Below are 26925 nucleotides of genomic sequence, written 5' to 3' on the forward strand. Positions count from 1 at the left end.
GCTTTTAAAAACGAAATCCCCAAAAAAGCACCTTTAAGCACTTTTTACAAACGCTACGCACCCTGATAAAATTTTTGATACATCACATATATAACATTTATGATACATGACATAAATTTATACATTAAACATACACATCTGTTAACATAAACAATAGAATACTATCATAGCTTTTAAGTCAAGAGCCTTTTACTTGATTTGAAAAGAGGTGCAAAATGAGAGTAGTAAACGATTCAGTATAAGGGGTTAGGTTAATTATGAAAATTTTGGTTCCAATCCAGTAAGTATTAAACATTTCTAGTAGAATACACTAAAATTCTATACATAATTCCATGAATCATAATATATTTATAAAAATACTTTAAAAGTTTTTTTTCTTTTATAGAAAATTAAACTGTTTTACAGAACATACATATTCATGAAATGATACATAAGTAAAGTAAAACGAATAAGACCTTGTATACAAAAACAAAATATAAATATGGCTTTATAAATCAGAGCAACATAATTATATGATGCACAGTGTGCAAAAAAGAAATAAATAAATAAACTGGCCACTTTAAATAATTTTTGATCTAATGATGTCACGTTTTAAGACTTAATCTAAATAATTTTTGATCGAATGTTTAAGGACACAATCTTATTGGTTCAAGGATGTGACTTCAAAACAATATATTCAAAATGAAAATTAACAGCAATAATATGTTTCCTTCATTCATAACATATAATATCAAAGACCGACTGATTTAATGAAAATTAATAATTCACTCTTGGCTTCTTTAACGTAGAACCTTTACTGTTGCCAATTGTTTCCGGTGGTGTTGGTGGAATTGATTGAGAAAAAATATCATCACTGTCTTCATGGTTGCTATATTCTTTTTCATGTATATCTTTCAATAAGATTTTATTTTCTTCAGACAATAAATTACCATGACCTGAATTAAAACGATAAAATGAGACACACCAAACGGTAATTTTAAAAGTAACCAAAAGCAGCACAGTAATAGTTAGAATAAATTTTAGAATTTTTTCCCTCTGTTAAAGTGCAGAAATTAAAAAATTTTTAATTTTTTTTCTTCTATTTCAGAAAAGAAAAAAAAGGAAACAAAGAAATTTGGGGAAAAGATTGAAAAAAATATTAGAACAAGTTTATATTTTGCTGCTAAACATGCATAAAATATTCAGTTATGGGCTAATCTAGCTAAATATTCAATTACGCGAAGAAAAAGAAAATTATTTTTAAGATAGTTATGAGAGTCATCATTCATTAAAATAAAACGATGCTGGATCAAAAACAAAATTTGTTGATCCGTCAAATGTATTTTTTTAAAAAACAGCATTTGTATTCTTACAAAATATGATGTTCTGAAAACACACAAAAATTAGGAAAATCAGGCCAAAAAGCTACAAATCAAAATAAAAGCTAAAGCCAAATTATTAACCACTCAACCAACTTATCAAATTGGAAAAAAAAATAATAATTTAATAATAAAAAAAACAGAATCCAAGTCAGAACTTTGGTTTGCTTGACATTTAAAGTACACCTACAGACTTTAAATTTTATACACAGAGCAGGAAGATCATCCTTCTTCAGCATTTTGTTGGGGGGGGGGAATGTGCAATGAAAGAAAAAGAGATATAAATATGAGGAAAAACATATCCAAGTTCAAAGAAAAATAATCCTGTTTTGATAGTTTCTTATGCAACAAATCACTCTCCTTTCCTACCATAGGAATGCAAATTTTTAATATTCCTAACTTTTCAACTTAAATTGTGAAACAGTGAGACTGATTTTGTAGCTTACATTAATTGAGTCGTTTCAAGCAATTCCTTTTCATTGTTGAGTTATAAAAATCATAACTGAAAGCAAGTTTTTTTTAATAAATAATATATCATCAGAGAATTATAAACGTTGAAATTTCATTTGTCATATTAATATTTTATTTTTTTTACTTTTTTAAAAATTTAGCAGTCCCTTATCTAGAATCATCGGGACTTTGGCAAATCCAGAAAATAGATCTTTCCGAATAATAGGTATTTAAATTAACAAACCTAAAGTTGTTGTTTTTTTTTCATTTGATTAGAAAATTAACTGGACAGATAATCAGATAAAAATATCATTAAAAGAAAGCTTCATATTTCAAATTAAATTTTTTTAACTAAAAAAAAAAAGGAAAACATAATAAGGTACAAAATTGAGATTTTGTTAATAAAAATATTCATAATTTAAAGGAAAACAAAACTTGCATGCCGGGGTTTTCTTAATAATCAGCTTCATCAATATTCACAGTTTATACTTCTCATCCCTGTCCATTTTTCGTTAATTGCTCTCATCCTTCCAACTACTCTTTTTAGTGTTCTTATTGAAGGAAAATAAATATTTATTTAGGTTTTAAAAAAAGCACCAATAAGGAGAAAAATTATTTTTAAAAAATCGCAAAAGAAAAGAACTATTATTATTCTTGAAAAAAAAAGATATTTGTTTATTTTGATTGTAAAAAAGTGTCTGGAAAATAGACCTTTCTCAGTACCAGTAAATGGGACTTCATGCTGTATTAGATTACATGACAAATGTTGAATCATTAAATTTAAAATAAATGACACAGTTATATCTCCCGTCCAACGTTTGCACCAAAATAAATTCAATTTGATTTGAAGACAATCAAGATAATACAGAATTGACGATTATTATTAAATATTGGAAAAATTAACAGTGAATGTGTCTACAACTATAATAATAGATCTAGACTAGGAAAAAAAAAACTTAGATTGGTTGATTTATCCTAACACATTTTTACATAATAGATTCAAAATTTCTTGGTATTTAAAATTACTAAGTAAAGAGTGAACATTAGTTACTTAAAAACCAAATGAACAAAAACCTTTAAAACCATTGAATATTAGTTACTTTAAAATTATGAAAGCTTAATTCAGAAAGTTGTACTTACCACACATCTTAAGTTTTTCTTCGACTAATCGTATGGCTTGATCAATGTCTTCAATTTCTTTCACAATTTGACTAGGATTCTACAAAAACATAAATAGGGCTAAATAAACTATAGAAAACATCCAAAATTTTAATAAATCAATTTATGGCAATATTAGCTTGTTTTCACAATAGGAACAGGGATTCACAAAATTGTCAGAGCCTTTATATTACCCCACATGTTACCATTCTGATAACATTTACTCCAAAATTATAGCACTTTTTTTAGCTACAATTAACTTTTTCAAAATATTTTTAGAAAGTATAATTTATACGCTGTAAAAAAAATAATTATTTCGATATTTTTTTTAATAAAGAAAAAAAGTTTATACAGGTGTGATTGTGAGTCTAACTCAAAAATCCGGAAAATTTCTTGAGTAAAATCATTAAAGATGCATAATGTCTTTATAAATTTAAATCATTGATATTTTCAAAACATTGAACTTTAAATAAATTATATACAGTATAATTTAAATGAATAATTACATGTAAATTTATTTTTATCTCTCATCACATTTATTATTCTACCAGAAAAAATATTTACAAATGATAGATGCCAAGTATAAATTCTAGTTCTTCTTCTTGGGCACTACAGCTCATGACAGGCCAAGGCCGTCCCAATAGTTTTTGCCATCTTGATCTATTCTGTGCCATGGTCTAGTTCTAATATTTTTAAATAAAATATTTAAAAATTTTTATACATAAATGTGATCGATGATTTCTTAAAACTTCTGGACCTAAGATTTCCGGAAACTTCCAAAGCGCAGTTCGAGAAATGTCCGGAAGTCCGGATTTTGTCACCTCTGTTTATATCATTTTACATGACTCAGGAATAAACTAGCATGTTAAGTAAACTAGGAAAAAGGAAGCAAACTCAAAATACTTTGAAATATTAATATTAGTAATAATTTATGAATTAAATTCTCACTCATTATATTACCACTCATAAAATTAGGAATTTAAACTTATAAATAAACAAATTGACATATGCGTTTTTACAGGGGGGAATTTAGGAAAGCTAAATTTTCACAACAAAGTTTTTTTTTTTATTGGACTAAAAATTTTACTAAGCTTTTCGGAATTTTCCCCAAACCTTGTTTCCGCAATCAGACACATTCTGCTCCCCTAGATGGGTATAATATGGTCATCCAGAAAAAATAATTTTTCCAAATAGATATATAAAAAGTGTCACAGTAAAAATTAAAATAAATTAAACTTTATTATTACATACTTTTTAAAAATATTTAAACTTTATTATCACATATTCTTTATAAGAAACAAAATCAATTTTGTTTGTTTATTTTAGCATGCTAAATTGTTTCGTTATTTGTTTAATAAAATTGTTGATTTAAAACAAATAATGCAATAATGATAAAAAAAACACAATATTTAAAAATCTACAAAACAATTATAAAACACTCAAATGTTTAACATAAAATGCATACACAGAAATTAACTTTATTCAATGAGTATTACCTATTCTACAAACAAATCAATGAAATTGAAAATGATACTAAATACTTACATCATCCTCTGAAAGAGAGCCATCAAGAGTGCTTTGCTCATTACAAGATGCAGCTGAAACATCTGTAATGAATTAATAATTTTACTCTTTAATGACATCAAAAGATTTTTTTTTAAAAAATTATTTACATCATATTTATTATTTTTGGACACAAAAAAATTATTTTTAAAGTTGAGCAATTTGAAACAGAAAGTTTGTAGTTAATTTATATATTAACTTGCATTAATATTAATTAAAGAGGAAAAGAGTCACATACTTAATCTTAGTGTGAATAACTAGAAGGAACTATTTATTTGATTAACTCATTGATGACAAAGTCAACATTTTCTACATGAGTAAAATCCAGGATTAGGAAAAAAAAGGCTTTTTTCCCACAAAAAAATCAGTTTGACGGTTTAAACCAGATTCAGTTTTCTTTTTTAAAAAAATACAATGTGTAAAAACATTTTAAGCCTTTAATTTAAATTAACCAAAATACAGTAAAATGTTTAAGTTTTCCATTTTGTACATTATTCTGTTTTCCCATGTCATTTTCTGCAGGTCCTTGAAAATTATTCATACCAACTATGTTCTATAGTAATATCTGGATTTTAAGTTATAATTTTTAAAAAAAATCCAACTTTATACATTTTTCCAGTAGATCAAAATCATTTTTTCTCTACAATGACAATATTTTACTTGTCTCACAGCTGTTTAAAGCTACATTAACAGACAATTTATGTTAATTTTAGTTTAAGTTCAGGCAATAAAACCTTTTAAGCTAACAAGACAACTTAAGAAAATTTAATTCTTCTAAACATTTTAAGTCATTAAAAAAAAAAAGAATTTTTTTAATACAATACTAAAGTGATTATCAAAAATTATAGCTGTCATTAGAGTTAACCAACTTAAAGAAGTGGATAATTAAATGAAACAACATAAGCCTTCACATACTTTTGCATTTAGGACTGGTTGGTTTTGAAGACTTTAAAATAGCTACTTCATCAACTTCAGATGATTCAGGCTCGTCAGAATCAGAAGAATCTGGATCATTTTGTATTCGTTTAAATTTAGAACTCTTCTTTTTCTTTAGAGACAATCTTGATACTTTTTTCTTTGTATTTGTGTTCGAAAATAAACTTTTCTTGTTAGGAAGCAAATTCAGGACACGGTCCAGCGGAGATGTAGTTCCGTCAATCTGGTTCAGTTCATTTGGATCAGCAGTTAATTTATTCTGTTTTTTATTGCTTTCATGAGACACAGGATTTAGTTTATCAGCAATATTCCTAAGTGGTGCGACTAGATCATCAGCAAAAGCCATAACAGGATCAGAAGAAAGAGCATCATACTCTTTCATCAAGCTAGCATAATGAGATGCAGTTTGACCGGGATTTAAATCTGACAATTCACTCAAGAAATCAACATCATCATCACGTAATGCTTTCTTGTATAATTCTTCGGAAGAGTCAGAGTTAAGTACTTTATGTTGATACACTGTTGTTGCACCAATAGGAAGAGTATTTTTCAAAATGGAACAATCTTCATCTTGATCCATTGAATCTTGAGAAGTATCGATAATTTCCACTTTTTTTTCAGATACACTAATAGAATTTTGATTTTTTTCTGAGCTTGCTTTAGAATTGATTAGGATATTAACAGAATCTTTCAAATAGTTTGAATCTGAGTCAAAAGATTTTTTACTATTTGTTTCCATATTAACGGGAGTCTCTTCAATCTGGACAGGGAACTTATAAGATGTTTTTCTTGATGGTGGAAGAATAATCTCTGTGTTGTCCTTAGTAGTTACATTAGAAAAATCTGAAACATCTTTTACAATCGACACATGTTTCACTTTAGGTTCTTCCAGATCTTTCACAACAGACATACTACGAATATCTTTCACATTATATGTATCAGGAACACAATTTAGATTACATGAATCAGTAGCTTCATTCAGTTGAGGAGTAGATTCAGAGTCAGAAAAAAACTTACTTAGAAATGGAAATGGATTGGACTTACGTTTAGCAGCCTCAGAATTATCATCAGCCTCTGAGCAATCAGATTCCACATTCGAGGATGGTAAAACAGCTGGTGAATAATTCTGAAACTTATCAGTCAAAGTTTCAAAAGATTCTTTTGACATTAAAGCAGGATTAGTTTTTCGGTGCAAGTCACTCATTTCAGGGATATTAATCAAATTAGTACAATGCATTTCAGATGTATTAGAATCAACAACTTTCAATACAGATACATTAAGAGTGTCATCAGCAACACAAATGTGAAGTTTATAACTGTCTGATAAAAATGGGAGAGAACAAACTGTCTCGGACTTTCCAGAAATAGTACTCTTTGTAAAATAGTCTTGAATTTCTTCTAATGTCAAACAAGTTCTCTTCACAACTTTAGTTTTTTCAGAAGTGGCATTTTCTTTGCTGCAAAACCATGAGATAGATTTAGGATGAGGAAATATTGCATTTGAAGTAAATGTTTCAGTGCGACAGCAAGGAACTTGAACTGGTAATGCTGGCACAAGTGATTCATTACGGTTCTTTGCATCATAAAAATCTATTCTTTGCGATGTTTGTTGAGAATGCTCAACATAAAAAACATCTGATTCCGGTGAAGAATTGCCTTTAGAAAATTTTCCTATTTTTGATACTCTGCTTTCCTTTATGAATCCTCTAATTGGAGTTTTACAAATATTATCACTCCTTTCACAATTTAATTCTGTGTTGGCTAGGTTATTCCCAGAAATGGAACTTCTCTCTCTAGCTGTTTCTAAACAGATAGGCAAAGAACGCGGATGATATAAATTTGCTTCTAAAATATCCTTATCTGGAACCTGAAAACCAGTATCCATTGGTTCTTCAATCAAATCAGTTTTCTTTTGCAAATTTATTCCTTGATTCATCTCATCTCTCACCCGTTCATTGGAAGGAATGTCATCATCCGCAGCTTGCAATATACAATCAACTGATTTACAACTATCAACAAACTTATTTGGTTGAGCTTCTGAAGTGTTTTTATTTCCTTCCACGTTCAAAATAAGCTTCTCGCGGCTCATTTGATTGACATCATCTTTAAAGGCATTCTTCTCATTTGTATCAGGCACCTCTAACATAGGTTCGTCCTCATCCATACTTTTTCTCATATCTCTAAGACTTTGGATTTCATAATCAACAAAGATTTCATTATCAAGAACTCTGTTTTTATTTAAATCTGACATTACTCTTGATGGGGATGATCTTTGACTCATATCTTCTGCTGTTGGGACAGTTTCAGATATTTCATTGCACTCAGGCTGCTTATCCAAAGTTTCACGTGATTTTTCATCACCATTACTGATTTCATTAACTGGGCATGCAGAGCTGTTTCTTTGCACAGACAGTCTAGAAAACTTTTTAACTTTAAAATCTTTTCCTACTTTTTTAACTCTGGACCACCCAGGAGATTTTGATGCTACATTGCCCTTATTCATTTGCGGACTTGCAAATGAGTGAACAGATACTACAGTATCAGAAATATCATCAATTTTAGAGTTCTTTGGATGGGCATCTATATATGGTTCTTGCGGTTGCATAGTTACTCTACTTGGAATTTCAATTTCTGCTAATTCTTGACATTCCTGAGATAAATTTTCATCAACATAATTATCCTTGTTCAATTCGATAACTAATGTATGATTTTCTGCTTCTTTAATCTCTGAAATCAAATCTTCTTCAGCGGAAGAATTTGATACACACAAACCAGATTTATGAGGTTTTTTCCTGAAATTGGGTTTACATTTATTAGACGAGGTTTCAAAGTCTTTTTCATTTTCCTTGCTTAATTCATCGTTTTCACAAAATATTTCCATTTTTTCAGTCAATTTTGGATTTACTACTTCATAATTTCTTGCCTGTTCCTGAAGCTGCTGAAAGCTTTAAATTTTATTGATATGTATGGCTTATTAAGATGTATGAGATTGAATACATAAAATCATCTGCTGAATTATCAAAATATTAAACAAAATATAACAAATTATTAAAAACTCAGAAAATCATACTTCTTTAAAGGAATCCCATTTTCAGATTCACCTGGTTCCTCTGGAACGAATTTTGAAAATAAATAAATTGTATAAACAAATAAAAATTTATAATATATATGTGTGAGTGTGCGTGCGTGTTACTCTTTGAAAGCAATAACATTGTAAATTAATAGTGTGGCCGGTATTTATTGAAAAAGATACAGGAAAATTCAGGAATCGTATAATTTTATTAAAGAAATTGCGGGAGGCGCACAAATGAGAAAATTACATGCTAATGAATAGATAGAGAAGAGTCAATTGACCTTGGAATGAGGGTTTTTATATCTTTCTGGACAATATATTTAAATATTAATAGGTCTTATTAACGTATGACTGATCAATTGCCCAAGCTACTTAATACACATCACATTTTCTGTGATAATTAGATCAATATTATTACCTTCTTTGTGGGAAAGGTTTTAAATGATTGCGTGTTAGATATAAGCCTTATTTATGGATTATATTTAATATATAATTTTTTTAACATTACATAATATCCCCCCTCCTCTGAAGAAAGCTCTGACCAATATGCTAGTCTATTGGTCAGACAGAACTTCCCCATGCACTCGATTACAATTAAAATTAATTAAATATAGTATATTGTCCAATATTATCTATTTATAAATAAAGTATTACAACAATAACATTTATATAAAAGTAACTAAATATTTCTGCATAATTTTGAATAATAATAATTAATAACTTTATAAAAATTAATAATGAAAATGTTCATATCTCCTTTTGCTGTTGAAAAGAATAAAATATAAAATAGCAAACCAAATCCAAAATATCTAAAATAAAAAATATCAAAACAAAATTTTATAATTTGTGAAAAGTTCTTTGATTGAAATAAACTGGATGCATTGTTCAGGCCTAAACTTATTACGTCAATGGTCATGCTGCACCCCACAGGTGCAGCGTGACCATTGACGTAAGTATTATGGATAAAATAATTTTATGAATTAAATATATATATTTTATCTTATTTTCTGCCCTACTCAATGCAGCAGGTATAAATGCTCAAATTATAAATACGGGAAATGGTTACGAAGTGAAAAACCGCAGAACCTTCTTGTGCCAATTGGATAAACATCTTGTGATGGATGAAATGATCCAACACAGGAACAAGAAAAATGTACTTTCAGTACTTTGCTTTCGATTGGCAGATATCACAGAACAAACTTCTCAAGCCGCAGAAAATTCACTGTGTGAAAATCAAGCCAAGAAAACAAAATAGAGCGAGCCATGTCAAAAAAATAACCAATGAAAAAATACAAAGTATACTTGTGCTACTTGCGGAAAATACATATGTTTGGGTAATGTAACAACAATTTGTAAGGAATGACAGTCTTGCAAAAAGTCTTGTTCAGATGAAGATAGTTCTGCGTCAGACAGCCTCTAAAATAATATTTTCATACCAACATGTGATATTGAAATAAGTTGTTCCTATATACAAAACTCTTAGTGTTTTTTTATAATTTTACTTTCCTTTGTTTTTCTTTATGCTGAGCAATTATTTCTGATACTGTGTTTTAATAAATTTTACCAATTAAATAAGTTTTTTGATACTTTATCTCGCTAAAGAATCTTAAATAAGTAACAATAAACTATTTAAACCAGAATAAATTTCACTCAGCTTTCAAAAAATCAGAAACACCTCATAGGTGCAACGCGACTAACCATGTCGGAAACAAGTGCGCATCTAACAGAAGGTTAAAGGTCTTCTACAACCCAAAGTCTGTGGAAAAAATTCTGTGCCTCCCAAAAGACAAATTCACTTACCATTCAACATAATTTCCTCCGATTTTCTTTTCTTTGATTTCATAATATCCTACAAGGAAGAAAAAATATACAATTATAATATTAGAAAAATCTAAAATAATTTTCACAGCAAAACAGTAGCAATAATAAATAGAAAACAAATTTTTTACTTAAGATAGTAGATGTCAGATATAGGAAAAAAATAATTTAAAAATTTTACTTAAACATCAAAACTTAAACATTTGTAAAACCCAACTGCTTTGCTACATTATTTCAATGATGCCTCTTTATCGCTAGAGGGCCAATTGCAAATGTAGCATGTCTGGGATAATCACTTGCTCGTTCACTCTGTACTTAATATGAATATCCTTGATCATACAAATTTGAAAAAGCAACATAGCGAAAAAAGTTTGATAGCTATAACTTTCAAAATATTATATCAAATTTAAAATATTTCAAGAATTTTCAATGTTACAATCAGTTTGTAAATCAATAAGACTTTTCTAGGAAAAATCTATTTATTTAGTGCATTCGTAGGAGAATTTAGCAAGCTAGGTTTATTTATTTCCACTAAAAAAATATATATAAAACAAAAAAAAACAGCATTTTAATTTCTTAAATGAAAATTACAAATTTCTATTTTTAAGACATCATTTAAAGTGTAGTGAGTGTTCTATTGTTTACCTAAGACCTACATGAAGTTAGTCCATTCCATAATTTATACGTAGCAATATTTTTATTGTACGAGACTGTTTGGGTAGATTATACACGCAAAATAAATTGCTATACTGTTGCACTAGGCCATTGTCTATTACTATAATAAAAATACTGGTTGTTTTAAAATTACTAAAGTGGACAAGGCTTTAAATATATTTCACCCAACATAAATTATTGTAGTGTGACTTGAATCTAAATAGAATATGGGGATCTTACTCACTTCCAAAAAATTGTATCAATTTTTGTAAAAGGAAAATCTAGGTTTTGTATCAAATTGTATTGGGTAAGAAGAACACCTATCTAAAATAAAAAACTTTTTTTCTTCATTTTTTTTTTAAAAAAACCATGAAACACAACAATTTTACAAGATAAAACAAACAAAAGCAATATACTAATTATTTTATCTTGCTTTCTTCCAGAAAAAAACATTTCTCTGAAGTAAAAATTGCATTAATTAACTAATAATTTTAAAAGTAATATATTAATTATTATACTAATACAGTAGTATATTAATTTATTTGTTTAACACATAATAATTGTAAACTAAAATATGTATTAATAAAATTAAATTAATTAATACCATAAAATTTACTATATACTAACTTATTAATTACACTATTTAAATATACTAATTTTAAAAGTAAATATAATAAATTGTTTCAAATAATTCATTATTTAGTATTGATTATATCAAATAACAATAGAAAAAGTATGCAAATTTTATCACTAAGATTAAGGCATTATTGCTGAAATTTTAATTCCACAAATTTGAGCTTAATAATTAAATTAAGTGCAATGAATTTATAGACAAGATTAAGAACAATTAATCTTGTTTCACGTTTAGTAGTGAAACAAGATTACATATTGGAGATTTTGCTCACATCAAATTTGCTGGTAAAAGATCTGTTGTTGCCTTTGTCGGCTGCGTTTAAAGAATTGATGGAGATGAGTTATCAGTTTTGAGAAGAGTGAATCAATCTGCAACATTTATTTATCCCGAAGAAGAAGACAAATCGTACATATATTCAAATGACATTTTGTTAAAACTTAAGCAGAGCAAAGCTTTGAACATTCTTTAGGTTTGGTATTTGCTTCTGAACAATTGGATTTGCATACAAGAGGTTGAAACTAACAAAACAAAACTTTATTAACAAAATTAAAAAAAGTAAATTTATTTAGTTATACTATTTTTAGAGAGTTTCTACTAAACTTTTCATATCTTTTTAACTGTCCCAAGGTGCCCCACTAGGAGGTACACTTTGGGACAAATAAAACTGTAACTAAACATGTTTTTAAATTTTTTCTATGACAGATACAAAATCAAAACCTAGTTAAAAATGTTTTCAAATGTTACAAAAGTACCAGGTATAATTTTGATAATAATTGATCAAAATAAAAAAAATTAAAATAAAAAAGTGCCCCAAGGTGAGCCACTCTCCCCTACTCCCAGAAATATAATTGATTTGCAGAAGTACGTAGAGCAACAGTCTTGATCGCAAACGTAGTGAAATTGGGCATATGTATGGAGAAGAAAAATTTAACTATCTCATAAAAATAAAAGCAGCACTAATTTTTCAAAAGTTTGTGCACAAAATGAAAAAAAAAGTAATCAAATTTGCATTTTAGAGTAAAAATTGCCAAAACAACACATTTGTACCAACTTTTTTTTTTATTTGGTTAAGATCAGTGCAGGTGTGTGAACCCTGAACCCATAAAAATTACAAATACATAATTTAAATGGTAAAGATAATCAGTACATTGTATGCTGATATTGATGAAATGGTAGTTATTGTTCGCATATTAAGATTAAATTGCATTGTTGTATTAATTGGTAAATTAATACAACAATGGTGATTTAAGGTTAAATTTTTAAAAAAAAACAACCAGTGTTAAAAAAATTTACAATTTTAAGTGACACAAAAAGAAAATAAAAAAACATCCCTAAATATAATATCTTAAAGCTAATTAGCCGAAATATCAAACAAGGAAGCAAGATGCTAGTTATTATCACTTCAAAGGCATGTTACAAAATTTAAAAAGTTCTACAGACTATTTAAAAAAGATAAGAATTTTTAATTCAAAATAAAGAACTTACAAAATGTATTAATTATAAAATATTCCAAACAATACACATTTATTTTTTATTAATTAGGAAATGGAAATGTGTAAAATTTGCATACCTCTAATACTATGTGTAGTTCTGGACCAATAACACTTTCTCCTAACTCTGATGACTTCTTCTGACTTTCTCTTTGAGTATTTTCTTTAGGAAAAGCTACATGTGAAATAATAGAAAATAGTGAGAAATAATTTAGGCGTAAATGTTTTTAACTCATCTATATCAGGAAAACAATTATTAAATCAAAAGCTTAAAATCAGCAATTAAAATTACAATTTTAATTACTTGATTTATCTTTTTAAAAATCTTTAACCTAAACAGGATTTGTACTAAAAAAATAAAATAAAGTTTTTCCTTCACTTTTCTAGGTTTTCCAGGTGGATTTACTTTAAATTCTATATGTTAATATTTAATAAAAGCGTAAATTAGAATTATAAATAAAATTGCAACTCTGAGAAAACATTTATAAATTATTTTTATTTAAAAACAAATCAGGTGATTTAAATTATGTTTGCTTTGATTAGAAATAACAAATTGTCAGAACTAAAAATGTAATTGAAAGGGAATAAGGGAATTCACTGAGCCATATATTTATTTTTTAAAAAAAAGGTAATTCATTTTATAAGTACGAAGTTATTCCAAAAAAATAATGAAAATATATAAATAATTTGTGCAGAATCGTAGTTTAATCGTATTTAGTCAACATATGAACCGTTTTGAAAAAAATAAATGCAATAAACCAAAACCCAATACATATTAAAATTATAATTACAGGAAAGATAAGCACCAATAAAATCTTAAAACTTAATTGCGCAATACTTATTTGAAAAGAACATAATTTATTTTTTTTAAGAAAAGCATATTTTTAACACCAAACATCTAACCATCCTAAAAAGAGACTAACGAATATATAAACAATTCATATCGAATTAAAGTTAATCCATATTAAGTTAAACCAAATCAAATAAATAACTAAAAAATAATGCATTTAATTAACAGAAAAACATAAATTAAATAATAAAAAACATAATACTTTTAATCCTTAGCTATAAAATAAGTAAATTATCCTAAAATATCAAACAAAGCTGCTAAAAAATGGAAAATAAAAGAAAAAATAAAAGAAATTAACAACTTTTTAACAACTAAATCATCATAAATCCAAAAAAAATATTAAAAAAATAAATTAATAAAAATGTTATACAAATATTCTGTATACAATAATCTGCATTGAATTGAAATTAAACTGTTTTGTTGGGATTTTCATATTTAAAAAAATTAATTAAAAATAAGACTAAATAGAAAGAAAAATATAAATTACAATGGTAAAATTTCAAAAGTCACTTTAAAAAAATTTAAAATATTATGATAAATACCAAATCAACACGAAAAGAAACTAACAAATACATAAGTTTATTGTAACAAATATACAAGTTAATTGAAGTTATTCATTTAATTAAAGTTAAGCAAAATTATAATAAACCAAATAAAATAAATGTATAATAAACTAAATAAAATAAAATTATAATAAATTAAAGATTTATTAAAATCCTCAGATTTCATATAAAACAAAATTAAAAAGCACAATACATTTCACACCTATTTATAAGCATAAAAAGAAAATGATAAAATACAAATAAAACTTATTATTCAAATTAAATAAAAACATTTAAAAATTGCCAAATGTAAACGATAGCTAAAAGAAGTGAATATAAATATTAAAACCCAGGATAAGGAAAGATATAATGAAATCAACTGAATCTTAAAATTCACGAAAAAGAATAACTAATTTGGGTATGTTTTCGATTTTTTTAAAATTGTGCGTTTGTCGAAATGGTAAACTTTGAACAATAAAAAAAAAATTCAGGAATATCTGGACAAATAAAGACAGAATAGTTTAAACTAGGAATATCAGGATAACTACTAACCCTGGACAATCCATTTCGAATTTGAATTTATAATTTCACATTTTCTTAAATAAATATATACACTTATGTCTAGATAAATATGTACACTTTATTATTGTACACTTTATTTTTTAGCAGCTTTGTATCATTTATTTAAGTACATTGTGTAAAAAAAAATAATTAATTAATATTTTAAAGACTACTCTTCTACATTTAACTAATAAGAAATATTCAACAGGCGTACATATAAGAAAACACACAGCTATCATTTTTCCTTCCCAACAGAGAGGGCATGTGGAGAACAACAAGAAAAATTTTAAAATGTCAAAAAATAATGTGAGATGTAACTCGATAAGCAAAATTGAAATAATTCTTACAGTTCCTTCCAAATGCTTTCCCGCAAACTTTTTAGCAGCATTTATTACCTTCTGTCTTTGAATGGATTTTTGAATTCTTCTAAAACAAAATGATTTCATTTTAGTTATAAAGCTGTATATTTTTACTCATGAACATTTTCAAAAATTTAATATGTATGACATTATGAAAGTGATATTTGAAACTCGTGTATCAAAATAATCTCTTAGTAAAAATTAAAGAATTTACAAAATTATATCAAAAAGAGCCAATAACTGGCATTTAAAAAAATAAAAATAATTTAGATTTACGATGAAATCAGCCCCGGGTAAAGCACATCAAAAAGTGAACAATCAAATACGAAATTTATAACTCACAATTACAAGCATATTACACAATGTTATATCATATTAAACGTATCATGATTTTAAAAACAATATGGAAACCAGTAGTTGTAACGGCAAAAAAATTAAAATGATTGGATTTACAACAAAATCAGAAAATATAAAATGAGCCAAAAAGTGATTAATCAAATTTGAAATTTGCATATCACAATATCATATTTAAAAAATATAAGATTTTTTTTTTAAAAAATCATACATGATTTCAAAGCAATTACCATGGAAAGAGATTATCTATTCTTCAAAAAAATTTTTTTTTCATTGTGCTCAGAAGCTTACAAAGGCTGCACATCAAACACGTTTAGGTATGCTTGATAATAAAGCAAGCACCAATCAAATTCAAAAAGGAGAAGCAACTTACTATTCAATTGATTCATCCGATAAGTATTCTAAACACAAGTGAGATAAAAGTACCTCCATCGCACTTGTGTAATGCTCTCTGAACGATCTGCACAAAGCATCCAATACCAATCCTAACAATGATATTTGCCCTAGTGAGTCACTAGCAGATGAAATGAAACTTTTATCTAGCATGCTTGAGTTTTAAAACTTTTTAACTTGCTGAAGATTAACTGTTAACCCGTCAGATGTTATGCTCTCTGAACGATCTGCGCAAAGCGTCCAATACCAATCCTAACAATGATATTCGCTCTAGTCACTAGCAGATGAAATGAAACTTTTATTTAGCACGCTTGAGTTTTAAAACTTTTTAACTTGCTGAAGAATAACTGCTAACCCCTCAGTGTTTATTTTGATTTCAGAATTACGAGTAACATGCCAGATTAACATGGAAGAAGAAGAGGGAAAGACCAGAGACAGGTGTTCAAAGCAGTCCCTGAAACAAAGATTCCTTCCTTCCTCAATGGCACGACAGCCCCGGGTGGGCCCTGGCCTTCTCAATCAACTTCCTCCAGGCCTGCCTCTGCCTGGCAGTTGTCTTCCAGTTTGAGACTTTTAAGACTGAAATGTCTCTTTCCACGCAGTCGGCCCATCTCAGCTTTGGTCGACCTCTGACCGACAGAAACAAAGATTACTAGGTTAAAAACTTCATGGTAAATTATAGTTTAGGTATAAAATTGCTTAAAACAATTTTTTACTCCTGCAAAAGACGATTCCGAGCAGACCAAAACACAATTCGCAAATGGAAACATAAAAGATCGGCATTACCTACTTTGGTGTTAGAAAGAAATAAAGTAGAAAAAATAACTGAAGTAGGATACAGAGATGTAAGTGATAATGAAGCTGAGAACAGCCAACGTGTTGAATGATGAGTGATAAGAAGTTGATAAATCAGCTAACGTAGAAGAGGTTATTCTCGAAACATCAAATGATGGAGTAGAAAATACAGAAAATAGTGACAAAAAATTTACAGAAAAAGAAGCTAATACACTGGCAGTTGTTTCACTGGTTTAACTATAATCCTTCAGCCAAGGGCTATGGACCTTGGGTGACAGAAAGTATTAATATCATAAAGTAATGTGCTGTGTTCAATCTTCTGTAATTGTCAATTATTTTCATTAAAAAAATCCTCCTATAATTTTTACAGACATTTATAGTGTTCATCATTCATATAATATATATATATTTCAAAAATACTGGCTCATTAAAACAAATTTAAAATATGTATTCCTGGTTTAGTTTTTCAGCATATTTAAATTAGTTATACAGCATATTTAAAATAATGTAAGTTCATAAATAAAACATACCTTCGAGTAAAAGGTTTTTTGCACAAGGGGCAGGGTCTCTGATACTCTGATTGAAGAGTTTTCGTGATGCAGAATCTAAAATAATAAATTCTTTTCAAAAACCAATAAAAATGGATAAGAATTAAAAAGTGTAAAATAAGAAAATATGCTCTAAACAATAGTTACAGGGGTCAGTCTAGGTTTTTCTGTAAGGTACCTATTTTGTGAAAATGTAGACATAATTTGTGAAAATTAAAAATTATATTAAAAAATTTACACAAATGTGGTAAAAATATGGATTTATTGTTTCTGACGGGAAACAAAAATAAAATTTTACATTTTCCAAAAGTTGAATTTGTGAAGGTACCGCTAAACGGTAGTAAATTTGGTCTGGACAGACCCCCAAGTTAAGTCTTAAAAAGTACAAATTAAAGAGAATGGTGAGCTGGGTAATATTTGAATGAGTTTACTAAACATCTAACCATTAAATATGCTAATAGTTTTGAAAGAAATGTTAAACATTTGAAAACATCTTCCATTCTTTCTGTCTGACCAAATTGGGTAAATTAGTCCCACAATATTTTATAATTACACAATACTATTCTCAAAGCATATATTGTCATTTATCTTACCTGCAGAAGAAATGTCCACAACCAACAGATACTGGATTTTTTATAAATTCAAGACTAGAAAAAAGAGTAATTAAAAAAATAAATTACACAATATAAGACATCAATCATAAAAATTAATAGCTTCAATTTAAATAAACAATTCAATTATAAAAAAACAAGACTTACATCAAATCCATGATGTTTTCATATTATACTTAGAAGGATATTTACTCAGTTTTAAAATTGGGGGATTCATAATATAAAATGCATTATCATGTTTGTAAAGAAAAATTACATTAGGGAATATTTTAGAGAAAAGAATTTTAAAAAAATAGTTGAACTTGTATAATTTGTTAGGAAAAATTACAAGAGAAAATCTATACATTACCAAATGGCACATTCGAGTGACTTCAAAATAGCACCAACTGAATTAGTTATCTTTTCTTCCAAAGAATTAGCCATGTTTCTGATAATATAAGAAAAGTTTATTAACATAATAACAATTTTAAAATCAAGAACACATTAGGTATAAGAAATTGCATATGTAATGTAAACATGATGGAAATGCAATGTAAACATGATTTGGTACTAAGCAAATTTAATTTCATGTAACCTGTTTTATTCTCATTCGAAAAAGCAATATAGCCAAAGCTAGTGTTAAACAAAGGCATCAACCAAAGTCTAAATTTACCAGCACTATGATTAGGCAGAAGATGGAACTCATACAGCAGTACAGGGTGCGTAGCCAAATCTTTGAATCAAAAATAAGCACTTTTTAAAAACTTTTCAAGCACTTTACAAAAATTTTCAAGCACTCAAAAATTCATATTTAATCAATGATATTATTGAAAAACAAAAACTTTTTATAAACAGTTTTAGTGTTAAAAAAAAACCCAAAAAGAAACGGGCGTAAATCAAAACAATCAGTACTTTCCCACATCACCAAGTGAATGCAACTTGATCCTGAACTCAGAACAGAAGTACCCTTACCCCCTACGTCAAAAAAAAAGTTTTAGAAGTAAAATAAAATAAACAAGAACAAAATTGAAATAAATTAAAAAGAAAAACATTTCATAAGGATCTGATATTCTCTATCCGAATTGGAGCAATCGGGTTTCGGTTTCAAGTGAGCGCGCACGCGCAAGTCATAACGTGGGTACGACATGAAGTCCGCGTGAATGATTACGTAGCAAACTCCCCATTTTTCGTGAAATGCATGGGATCCACCAGATATCACTGAAGGGAAGAAAAAAAAAATTTCGGAAAAAAAGCACTTTTTAAAAACGCCAGCTGAAAAAAGCACCTTTAAAAGCTTTTAAAAACGAAATCCCCAAAAAAGCACCTTTAAGTACTTTTTACAAACGCTACGCACCCTGTATATATATATATATATAATATTATATATATATATACACTTCTCTTTTATTTAAAGTTTACTTGTAATAAGAAAAAACATTGTAATTTTTATTGTATCATTTCTAATATTTGGCTGCAGATTTTCAGAATTTGGCGACACACAAAAAGGCCGCAAACAGTGGTTGAGAACCATTGTTCTATACAAAGATATTTCATGCATAATTTTAATAATATTGAATGCAAGCAAAGTTAAATTTTTTTTAAAACAAACTTCACCAAAAGAGTCATGTCTGTAAAAGAATAAAAATTCAGAAAACAGTATTTTAATTCTTAAAAAAAACCAGAAAACAATAAATTCTATTTAATTTAGGCTAAAAATTACTAAGCTAAATTATTCAGTTGAATAAATAAATATTTTTTATACTAATATTTATGATAACAGACAAGGCATAGTAAAAAAAACTCTTAAAAGCTTCATCAACCAAAGAGAACATTCAAAGTAGATTATTTCCTTTTGAAAAGTCTCCATCCATAAATTCCAATTGTGTTACTTAAAAAACATAAATAAGTGATGACAAATATGGCATGAATTTAAGGACAGCTGTACTTAGTTAAAAAAAAGTTTACAATTTTATTAGTTGATTTTTATAATCTTTATAGAATCTTTTTAGAGTATTTAACACTTAAGTACACTTTTAGAGTATTTAACACTTAAGATACATGACAGAAGAGAAACATTTTAGGGTTTATTTAAAGAACCACTAAGTTCCCTCAAACTTTACACTTTAAATACTATTTTCTAAAATACTGTCAAAATTTATCAATAAATATTATTGTGAATACTACTTTTCTTCTTTATTCTTATAATTTAATATTTTTCAACTTGGAAAGTATCCTACAAATGTTCATTTAATACACAAAAATTATGTAAACTTTAACATCTTCAAGAAAAAAATATTTTTCAGTTGGCAAATATATCCGGAAGAAAAGAATCCGAAAAAAAGGGGGGTATTACCTAATATATACCAGAAAATAAAAGACATAATCTTTTCAAATGCTCACACGATTACATCTTCAAAAAAAAGAGTGCTTTCCATTATTTTATCAATATAGCCAAAGCAAAATATATCAATACAATAGTGTGAGGAGCAATTAAAAAAATTACAAAAATTTACAACAAATAATATAGAACACATTAAGTAAAAATATAATGTAAAGACAGAAATTAAAATAAAAAAACAGAATAAAACATAAAATGAAATCTATAAAGCGAGTAACGAATGAACTTACATAAACCGGTAATTTTTCAAGAATGATTTAAAATATTTTCGTAACAAGATTGCCAGATTACAAAATATAAAAACAGAAGTGCAAATTGAGGTAAAAGCATAAATAGAGGGGTTTTGTTCTATAGTGCTTTCTTACTGCAGTACTGAAGTGCGCTTGATTTGTTTGTTACCAAGGATGGGCATGAAAATGGATGTGCGCAAGGTAATATTATACTGGATAATTTAAAGAAGTTGACAAGTTGAGAAGTTTTAGAAAATTCACTTTTATTCAGAAAAAAATAAAATAAAATAGTAAAGAGAAAGAAACATGAATTGCCTGTTTTGTAAATAATTTTAGCCACGGATTTGCCCGCAATGGATTTGCACATGGTAAAAATTATATAATTTAACAAAGAAGTTTGTTAGTAAATTTATTTACAATAATATACAATTAACTAAATGATTTTATATAGAATTTAATTACTTAAGTATCCATTGTTTATTATCGAATTTTGAAAAATTTGTCTATTTGTTTTTTGGATAAATAAACATTACTACAAATTCTTTTAATTCTATTCATTTGATTAAAAATGGTATTTAAATGGATGTTTTTAGAAACATTAGAATTATTTACATTATTTATATTAAAACTAAAATAATTTCTTTTATCGTATAAATCAACAAAGCAGATATTTTCTTCTTTTATAATACCCAATTCTAAAAAATTAAAATTATCCTCATGATTATGAAGCAAGATTAATTTCTCACGGTAAATATTATTTAAAAAAATAGTACAATCTTGAAAATTAAGGATTATTAAATCATCAATAAATCTAAAAACAAATTTAACATTAAGAGTATAATTTTTTTCATAATAGTGCAAAAATAAGTTAGCTAAGAGAAATGAAAAATTTAATCCTAGTGGTATTCCATCAACTAGAAGAAAAAATCTTTTCCATTGTAAAGAAAATTATTAAAAAGATAAAAATAATCAAAAACGCAACTAAGGATATTTTTAAAATGATAGTAATAATTCAAAAGGAAATCTTTTAGTTTAGAAAGGGGAATGCTATTGAAAAGATCCTGGAAATGAAAGTCGCAATAGAATTAATTTTATTCTGTTAAATAAATTCTAAAATCGTATGATTATTAGTGATAATCCAAGAAAAACCTTCTTTAATAATATTGTTAATAATTTTATTTAAGTATTTAAAGAAAATTGTGCCAGGTTTAGTTAGGTAATTATGTTAGACCCACATGCGATTGTTTTAAATTTTATAGGAATTTTATGAAATTTAGGACTGATAATTAAGTAAGGAGATCGTATATTGCTAATTTTAATTTTTAACCTCTTATGTAAAGCCAAAATTTTTTGATGTCAATATTATGATTTAAATTACTAAGTTGAAAATTTTTACTATTTTTTAACTCGGTATTTAAAAGTTCAACATAGAATTTTTTACAGAAGATTACATAGTTATTGTTAGCTTTGTCTATAGGGGTAATTAAAAATTTTTTCTGTAGTTGCTTAATTGATTGAACAATTTTAGAAATATTTGTTGAATTGTTATTTAAATTATCCTTATTATTGAAAACAAAGTTTTTAAAGTAATAATAAACACCCTATTTCCATTCTGTTAACAAACCTAAAGATTAAACGTTAACATAAAAACCTACCAATCTTATATTTTTAAATTTGAATACATAACAAAATCTAAGGCATTTCATACCAAAAAAAATTACAGTAAATCATTAATTAAGTTTGCTCGTAGCATGTAAAATTCAAATTATTTGCTGTTATTTTTTTCTTCTAACTCTAGCAATTCAATTTTTTCTTTCTTATTACGGAAGTTTTTCTTAAACTATTAGATTTTAACAGCTAAGTCATATCATTTTGTTTCCCTGCTTGAACAGCAAATTAATAAGTGGACTTAGTAAGTTCATCTATGCAACACAATAATCTAAGGAGTTTCTAAGGACTAATTTTGAAATCTAAGTAGTTCCAAGTACTCCTTGGAGACTTTTTCATTTCCAAGGAGTTTCTAAGGAGTATAAGGAGTCTGTATGAACCCTGGATATCTACTTGAAGACACGAGAAAAAGAATGACATTTTGTTCACAAATATAGTTTAAAATTACTAAATTTAATTTAAAAGAAATAATTAAGAATAAATCATAGAGCAAAAAAGCTATTTTATAGATTTATGACAGGGTTGTTACTCAAATCTGGGAAGAAGAAAAAAGCTCCCTGCGTTTTCCCTGTATATATTATACACAATATACTAAGAGGAAACACACAATTACTGCGCAAATTTGTATGCTATATCAGGATAACTAATACTAGCTTTAATTGCTAGAAAAACTTAAATAAGGAACAGTTTAACATACATAAAAAAAATAAAAATACAGCAAATAAAATAGTAAAGTATAACTGAACTATATTTAAATACCCCATAGATTGCACTTAAAGAGGACAACATTTTGTAAAAAAAGAAAATAAGAAATAAATATTCCTTGCATTTTCCCTGCTAATTTAGTTGATTTTTTAATTCCTTTTATTTTCCAGGTTTCCCCTATTCTCCCTGTGGAGTGGCGACCCTGTATTTTATTTTCATTTCCTTAATTTAATTTTAGACGTTAGATACCAACTATTTTATAAGTTTTTAAGCAAATGTCAAAAGACTATGTCAATCAAACAATGTTCAACATTCATATGTTTAGAAATGAAAATTATCACATTTTATCCATAAAACTCTTGATCAGTGTAACAATCATTTGCCTCATTTCTCTTCCTAAATATATTTTTTTTATCTGGATTTTTATTCCGAGGTATTGTTGAACTATTCAGGGGTGATTGTGATCCCAACTCAAAAATCCTGTAAATTTCTTATTAAAATCATTAATGACGCATTTCAAAAATTAATGTCTTTATAAAGTTAAATCATTTATATTTTCAAAACATTAAATTCTAAATAAATTATTTACAGCATAATTTAAATGAATAATTGTGTATAAGTTTACTTTTATCTCTAATCACATTTATTATTCTGCCAGAAAAAATATTTACAAATGAAAGACGTCAAGTATAAATTCTAGTTCTAATATTTTTAAATAAAATAGACAAGAATTTTTACACATGATGGATGATTTCTTGAAGCTTCTGGACCTAGGATTTCCAGAAACTTCAGAAGTGTTGTTAGCGAAAAATCCGGTATTTTTCTGGTGCACAATCACCTCTTTAGCAGACTTAGCTGGTTTAAAACAATGCCGTTTAAACCAAATGATTTAAAAGAGTAAAAAAATAAAAAAAAAAAAGTCAGAATATTTTTTTTAAAAGAATCTTTTTAATAAATAAATTTTCCTGTATTTATATTGATTTTTTTATTTGTTTAAATATTACAAAGTGACAAGATGGTTTTCTCACCTTTCTGGAAATTTTGAGTTAAATTCCGTTATTTTAAATAAACACAAAACTGCAATTTTCAAATGTTTAGGTAGAACTTGAGTTTTCACAAAAATACCAATGTGAAATAAAGTATTGTAAGCAAATTTAAAATAAAAACATGAGGTTTTGTAAAAATGCTTAAAATAAATGAGACCATAACTAATTCAAAAGTAATTCTTGTTCTAACAAAAGTATAAGCAAGAATAAGGTGCTTTTCTAAATTTTATTTTTTCAGTTCAATTTCATATTTGCTTTCTGTTACTTAGATAAACAAATTTAAATTTTATGCTTACATTTATTACTTTAAAATTCATTTAAAATATTTTTTAAGTAAATGTTTCATAATTTTGCAATATGTCTATAAGAACATTGTTATATTTAAAGCTCAATTATGTTAAAATAAATGACACAAAAGTAAACAGTTCTTTGTTTTTCTAACGGTCAAAACTAAAACCCACTTTTACTATAATATGTGTGTATATATTTATGTAACACATTTATCAATTTTATTTCTTTTCATCAATCAGTTATGAAATATTTCTTACTTAAAAAAATACATTTTCTTGAATATTTCATTCTCCTTTATATTAAAATTCGTCACAATATATATACATATTCACACATTACTAAGATAACATTTAGATATAAAATACTATAAATACTATTTAACCTTTCGTTTAAAATAAAAAAAAATTAAAAAAAACACCTGGTTTTTGGGTTTTTATGAAGAAAAAAATAGCTTTTTAAACCCTGTATACCAGTCGCGAAAAATTTCAGTAACCTTAACTCCCTATTTAATGATTTTCAAGGACTTTTGAGGTAACTATTTTTTATCTTCAACAAAAGTAATGTTGAGAAATTGGAATTAGTTTTTAAAAAAGAAATAGTTATCAACAGATCCACTAAAATATTTTTATCTGAGATGGTAGACAAAACTTTAAATATTTAATTAATTAAGCTATTTAATTAAATAGCTTAACGAGAAAATTAGAATAATTTTCAGCATCATATTACACAGTTTTTCCTAGATGCAGGTGTTTGACCAATCTTAATCAGCCTTGATTTCTCAAACGTATGTAACGATTTTCTTTAACAGCAAACTTTCTAAGTCTTAGAGACCCATAGTTCTCAAAATTTAACTGAATCTATGAATGACTATACATCTTTTGTTGTAAAGAAAAATATGAATATTTATTAATTTTAAGATTTTTATTTTATTATGTCTATCATCTTGGTTATTTATTTTTTTAAAAGAAATTTGTCGCGGCATATTTTTTAAATTATTAAGCAACAAAAAATTTTGTATGTATAATGAATACTAATAAAACATATCAACCAAATTACTGTGAGCATAAGTTTATAGTTATAACAGTCGTCTTTAGATAATTTTTGTTATTGCTTAGACATGCTTTTATGAACTGATATAGGTCAAATAAAAATTATACAACCTGGTTGCTTCGAATTAATGTGATCGAGAAAATGTAAAATCAATGCAATTTTTAAATGCAGCATCATGGGAGAAACAAGACAATGTAATATTTCAACTAAATAATATAATTAAAATGATGAAAAGAATAAAATTGATAAATGGGCTCAAATTTTTAAATAGGCTTAAATTTTTAAAAAATATTTTTAAAAAATTTCTCAAACTTTTTTTTAAATAAAGCATAAAAATAGCAATTTTAAATATTATAATAATAAATATAAGCATACTGCATAAATACAATACAAATTTGTTCACCTAAATAATAAAAAATAATTCTGAAATTAAACTGTTAAAATAAAATTTAGAAAAGTAATTCATTCCTGTTTATACGTTTGACTGCAGCAAAAATGTATCTTTTACAAGTTTGTAAAAATAAAGTTTGAAAAACTTTAATTCGCACGATTTAACTAATACAAAAAAACTAACATAACAGGGAATAACTAACAATCTACTTTATTTTAAACATTTTAAGAGTTATGATTTTATCTAAAAATTGATTGCATTAATTTCTTTTTCATAGGCTTTTTTTCGGGGGGGGGGGGACAAAATTAATTTTACATAAACAATTAAAAATTGCAGATTTATGTCTATTTCAAGTAGGTGAATTCCAATTATCAATTAAACTCAAAATTGTAACAAATGTGAGAATTTCTATTTCATTTTTCAATATTCAAACTGAAAACATTCACCAGGGATGAGAGTAGTCAGAAAGTATAAAAGAGGAAATCCAAAAAACAAAAAAAAGAAAGGAAAAAAAAGGGAAAAAAATATATATATATATAAATATATATATATAAATATATATATATATATAAAAAAATTGACAAAAAAGTGCGATTTTTAAGCTTGTAAACCATGTGAATATAAATCCCGATATGAGACTTTTAAATCACGTAAATATGAAACTCTACATCGAATTTAAAAAATGCGAAAATACAAATCATGATTTTTTAATTTTTTGATCACGATGCATAATTTTTAAATCGCGCGATATTACAACCACAAAAACGAATCATGATATTGGATTTTAAGCTCACGTGAATACGAATTGCTACATAGGGCTTTAAAAGCTCGTAAATACAAATCGCGATATTGATTTTTTAAATCTCGTAAGTAAGAATCGCACTGTACAATATTTAAATCGCCTGAATAAGAATCGCAACGTTCAACTTTTAAATCAGGTAAATACGAAAATCGAGATTTGATAATAAAATCGAGATTTTAAAAATGCATAAATACAAAACACGATATTGGATTTTTAAA

General features: G+C 26.6%; 3 protein-coding genes and 1 long non-coding RNA gene across 13 annotated transcripts in view; 1 reads left to right on the top strand and 3 right to left on the bottom strand.

Annotated features, from left to right (window-relative positions):
- Nucleotides 1-8346, bottom strand: LOC107447893 (uncharacterized). The gene is made up of 4 exons (XM_043049905.3): nucleotides 5445-8346; nucleotides 4512-4573; nucleotides 2949-3027; nucleotides 1-935 (listed from the first exon to the last, which is right to left on the bottom strand). The coding sequence occupies exons 1-4, from the start codon at nucleotides 8344-8346 to the stop codon at nucleotides 757-759; spliced, it is 3222 nt and encodes a 1073-aa protein (XP_042905839.2). The 3' UTR covers nucleotides 1-756.
- The window catches only part of LOC107440777 (mitochondrial potassium channel ATP-binding subunit), a 546992-nt gene that overhangs the window by 394854 nt on the left and 125213 nt on the right, over nucleotides 1-26925 (bottom strand). The gene's annotated exons all lie outside the window — the stretch shown is intronic.
- LOC147806797 (uncharacterized) overlaps nucleotides 1-26925 on the top strand; it is a 494278-nt gene that overhangs the window by 393969 nt on the left and 73384 nt on the right. The window lies entirely within an intron of this gene.
- The window catches only part of LOC147806805 (tripartite motif-containing protein 26-like), a 25671-nt gene continuing 6675 nt past the window's right edge, over nucleotides 7930-26925 (bottom strand). For 3 of the 6 annotated variants that reach the window (XM_087167238.1, XM_087167240.1, XM_087167239.1), the window contains 7 exons: nucleotides 18497-18574; nucleotides 18130-18183; nucleotides 17519-17593; nucleotides 15435-15513; nucleotides 13215-13309; nucleotides 10339-10387; nucleotides 7930-8575 (listed from right to left, as the gene is read on the bottom strand). In XM_087167238.1, the coding sequence (XP_087023364.1) occupies nucleotides 13256-13309; nucleotides 15435-15513; nucleotides 17519-17593; nucleotides 18130-18183; nucleotides 18497-18570 (336 nt within the window). In that variant the 5' untranslated portion in view covers nucleotides 18571-18574 and the 3' untranslated portion in view covers nucleotides 7930-8575; nucleotides 10339-10387; nucleotides 13215-13255. Of the gene's footprint in view, nucleotides 8576-10338; nucleotides 10388-13214; nucleotides 13310-15434; nucleotides 15514-17518; nucleotides 17594-18129; nucleotides 18184-18496; nucleotides 18629-26925 lie in introns of those variants that run through there. The other 3 variants (XM_087167241.1, XM_087167237.1, XM_087167236.1) reach the window with 3 other exon arrangements.

Source organism: Parasteatoda tepidariorum, chromosome 7 (genome assembly GCF_982258835.1).
Source record: "Parasteatoda tepidariorum strain Cologne lab strain chromosome 7, Ptep-v5.0, whole genome shotgun sequence".
In the NCBI taxonomy this organism is placed as follows: Eukaryota; Metazoa; Arthropoda; class Arachnida; order Araneae; family Theridiidae; genus Parasteatoda; species Parasteatoda tepidariorum.

Coding starts and splice junctions, on each gene's coding strand:
- LOC107447893 (XM_043049905.3), bottom strand. CDS start 8,346: ATGGAAATATTTTGTGAAAACGATGAATTAAGCAAGGAAAATGAAAAA. Junction 4,574..5,444: donor AACCAGTCCTAAATGCAAAA/GTATGTGAAGGC, acceptor AATTCATTACAG/ATGTTTCAGCTGCATCTTGT. Junction 936..2,948: donor AGAAAAACTTAAGATGTGTG/GTAAGTACAACT, acceptor GTTTTAATTCAG/GTCATGGTAATTTATTGTCT.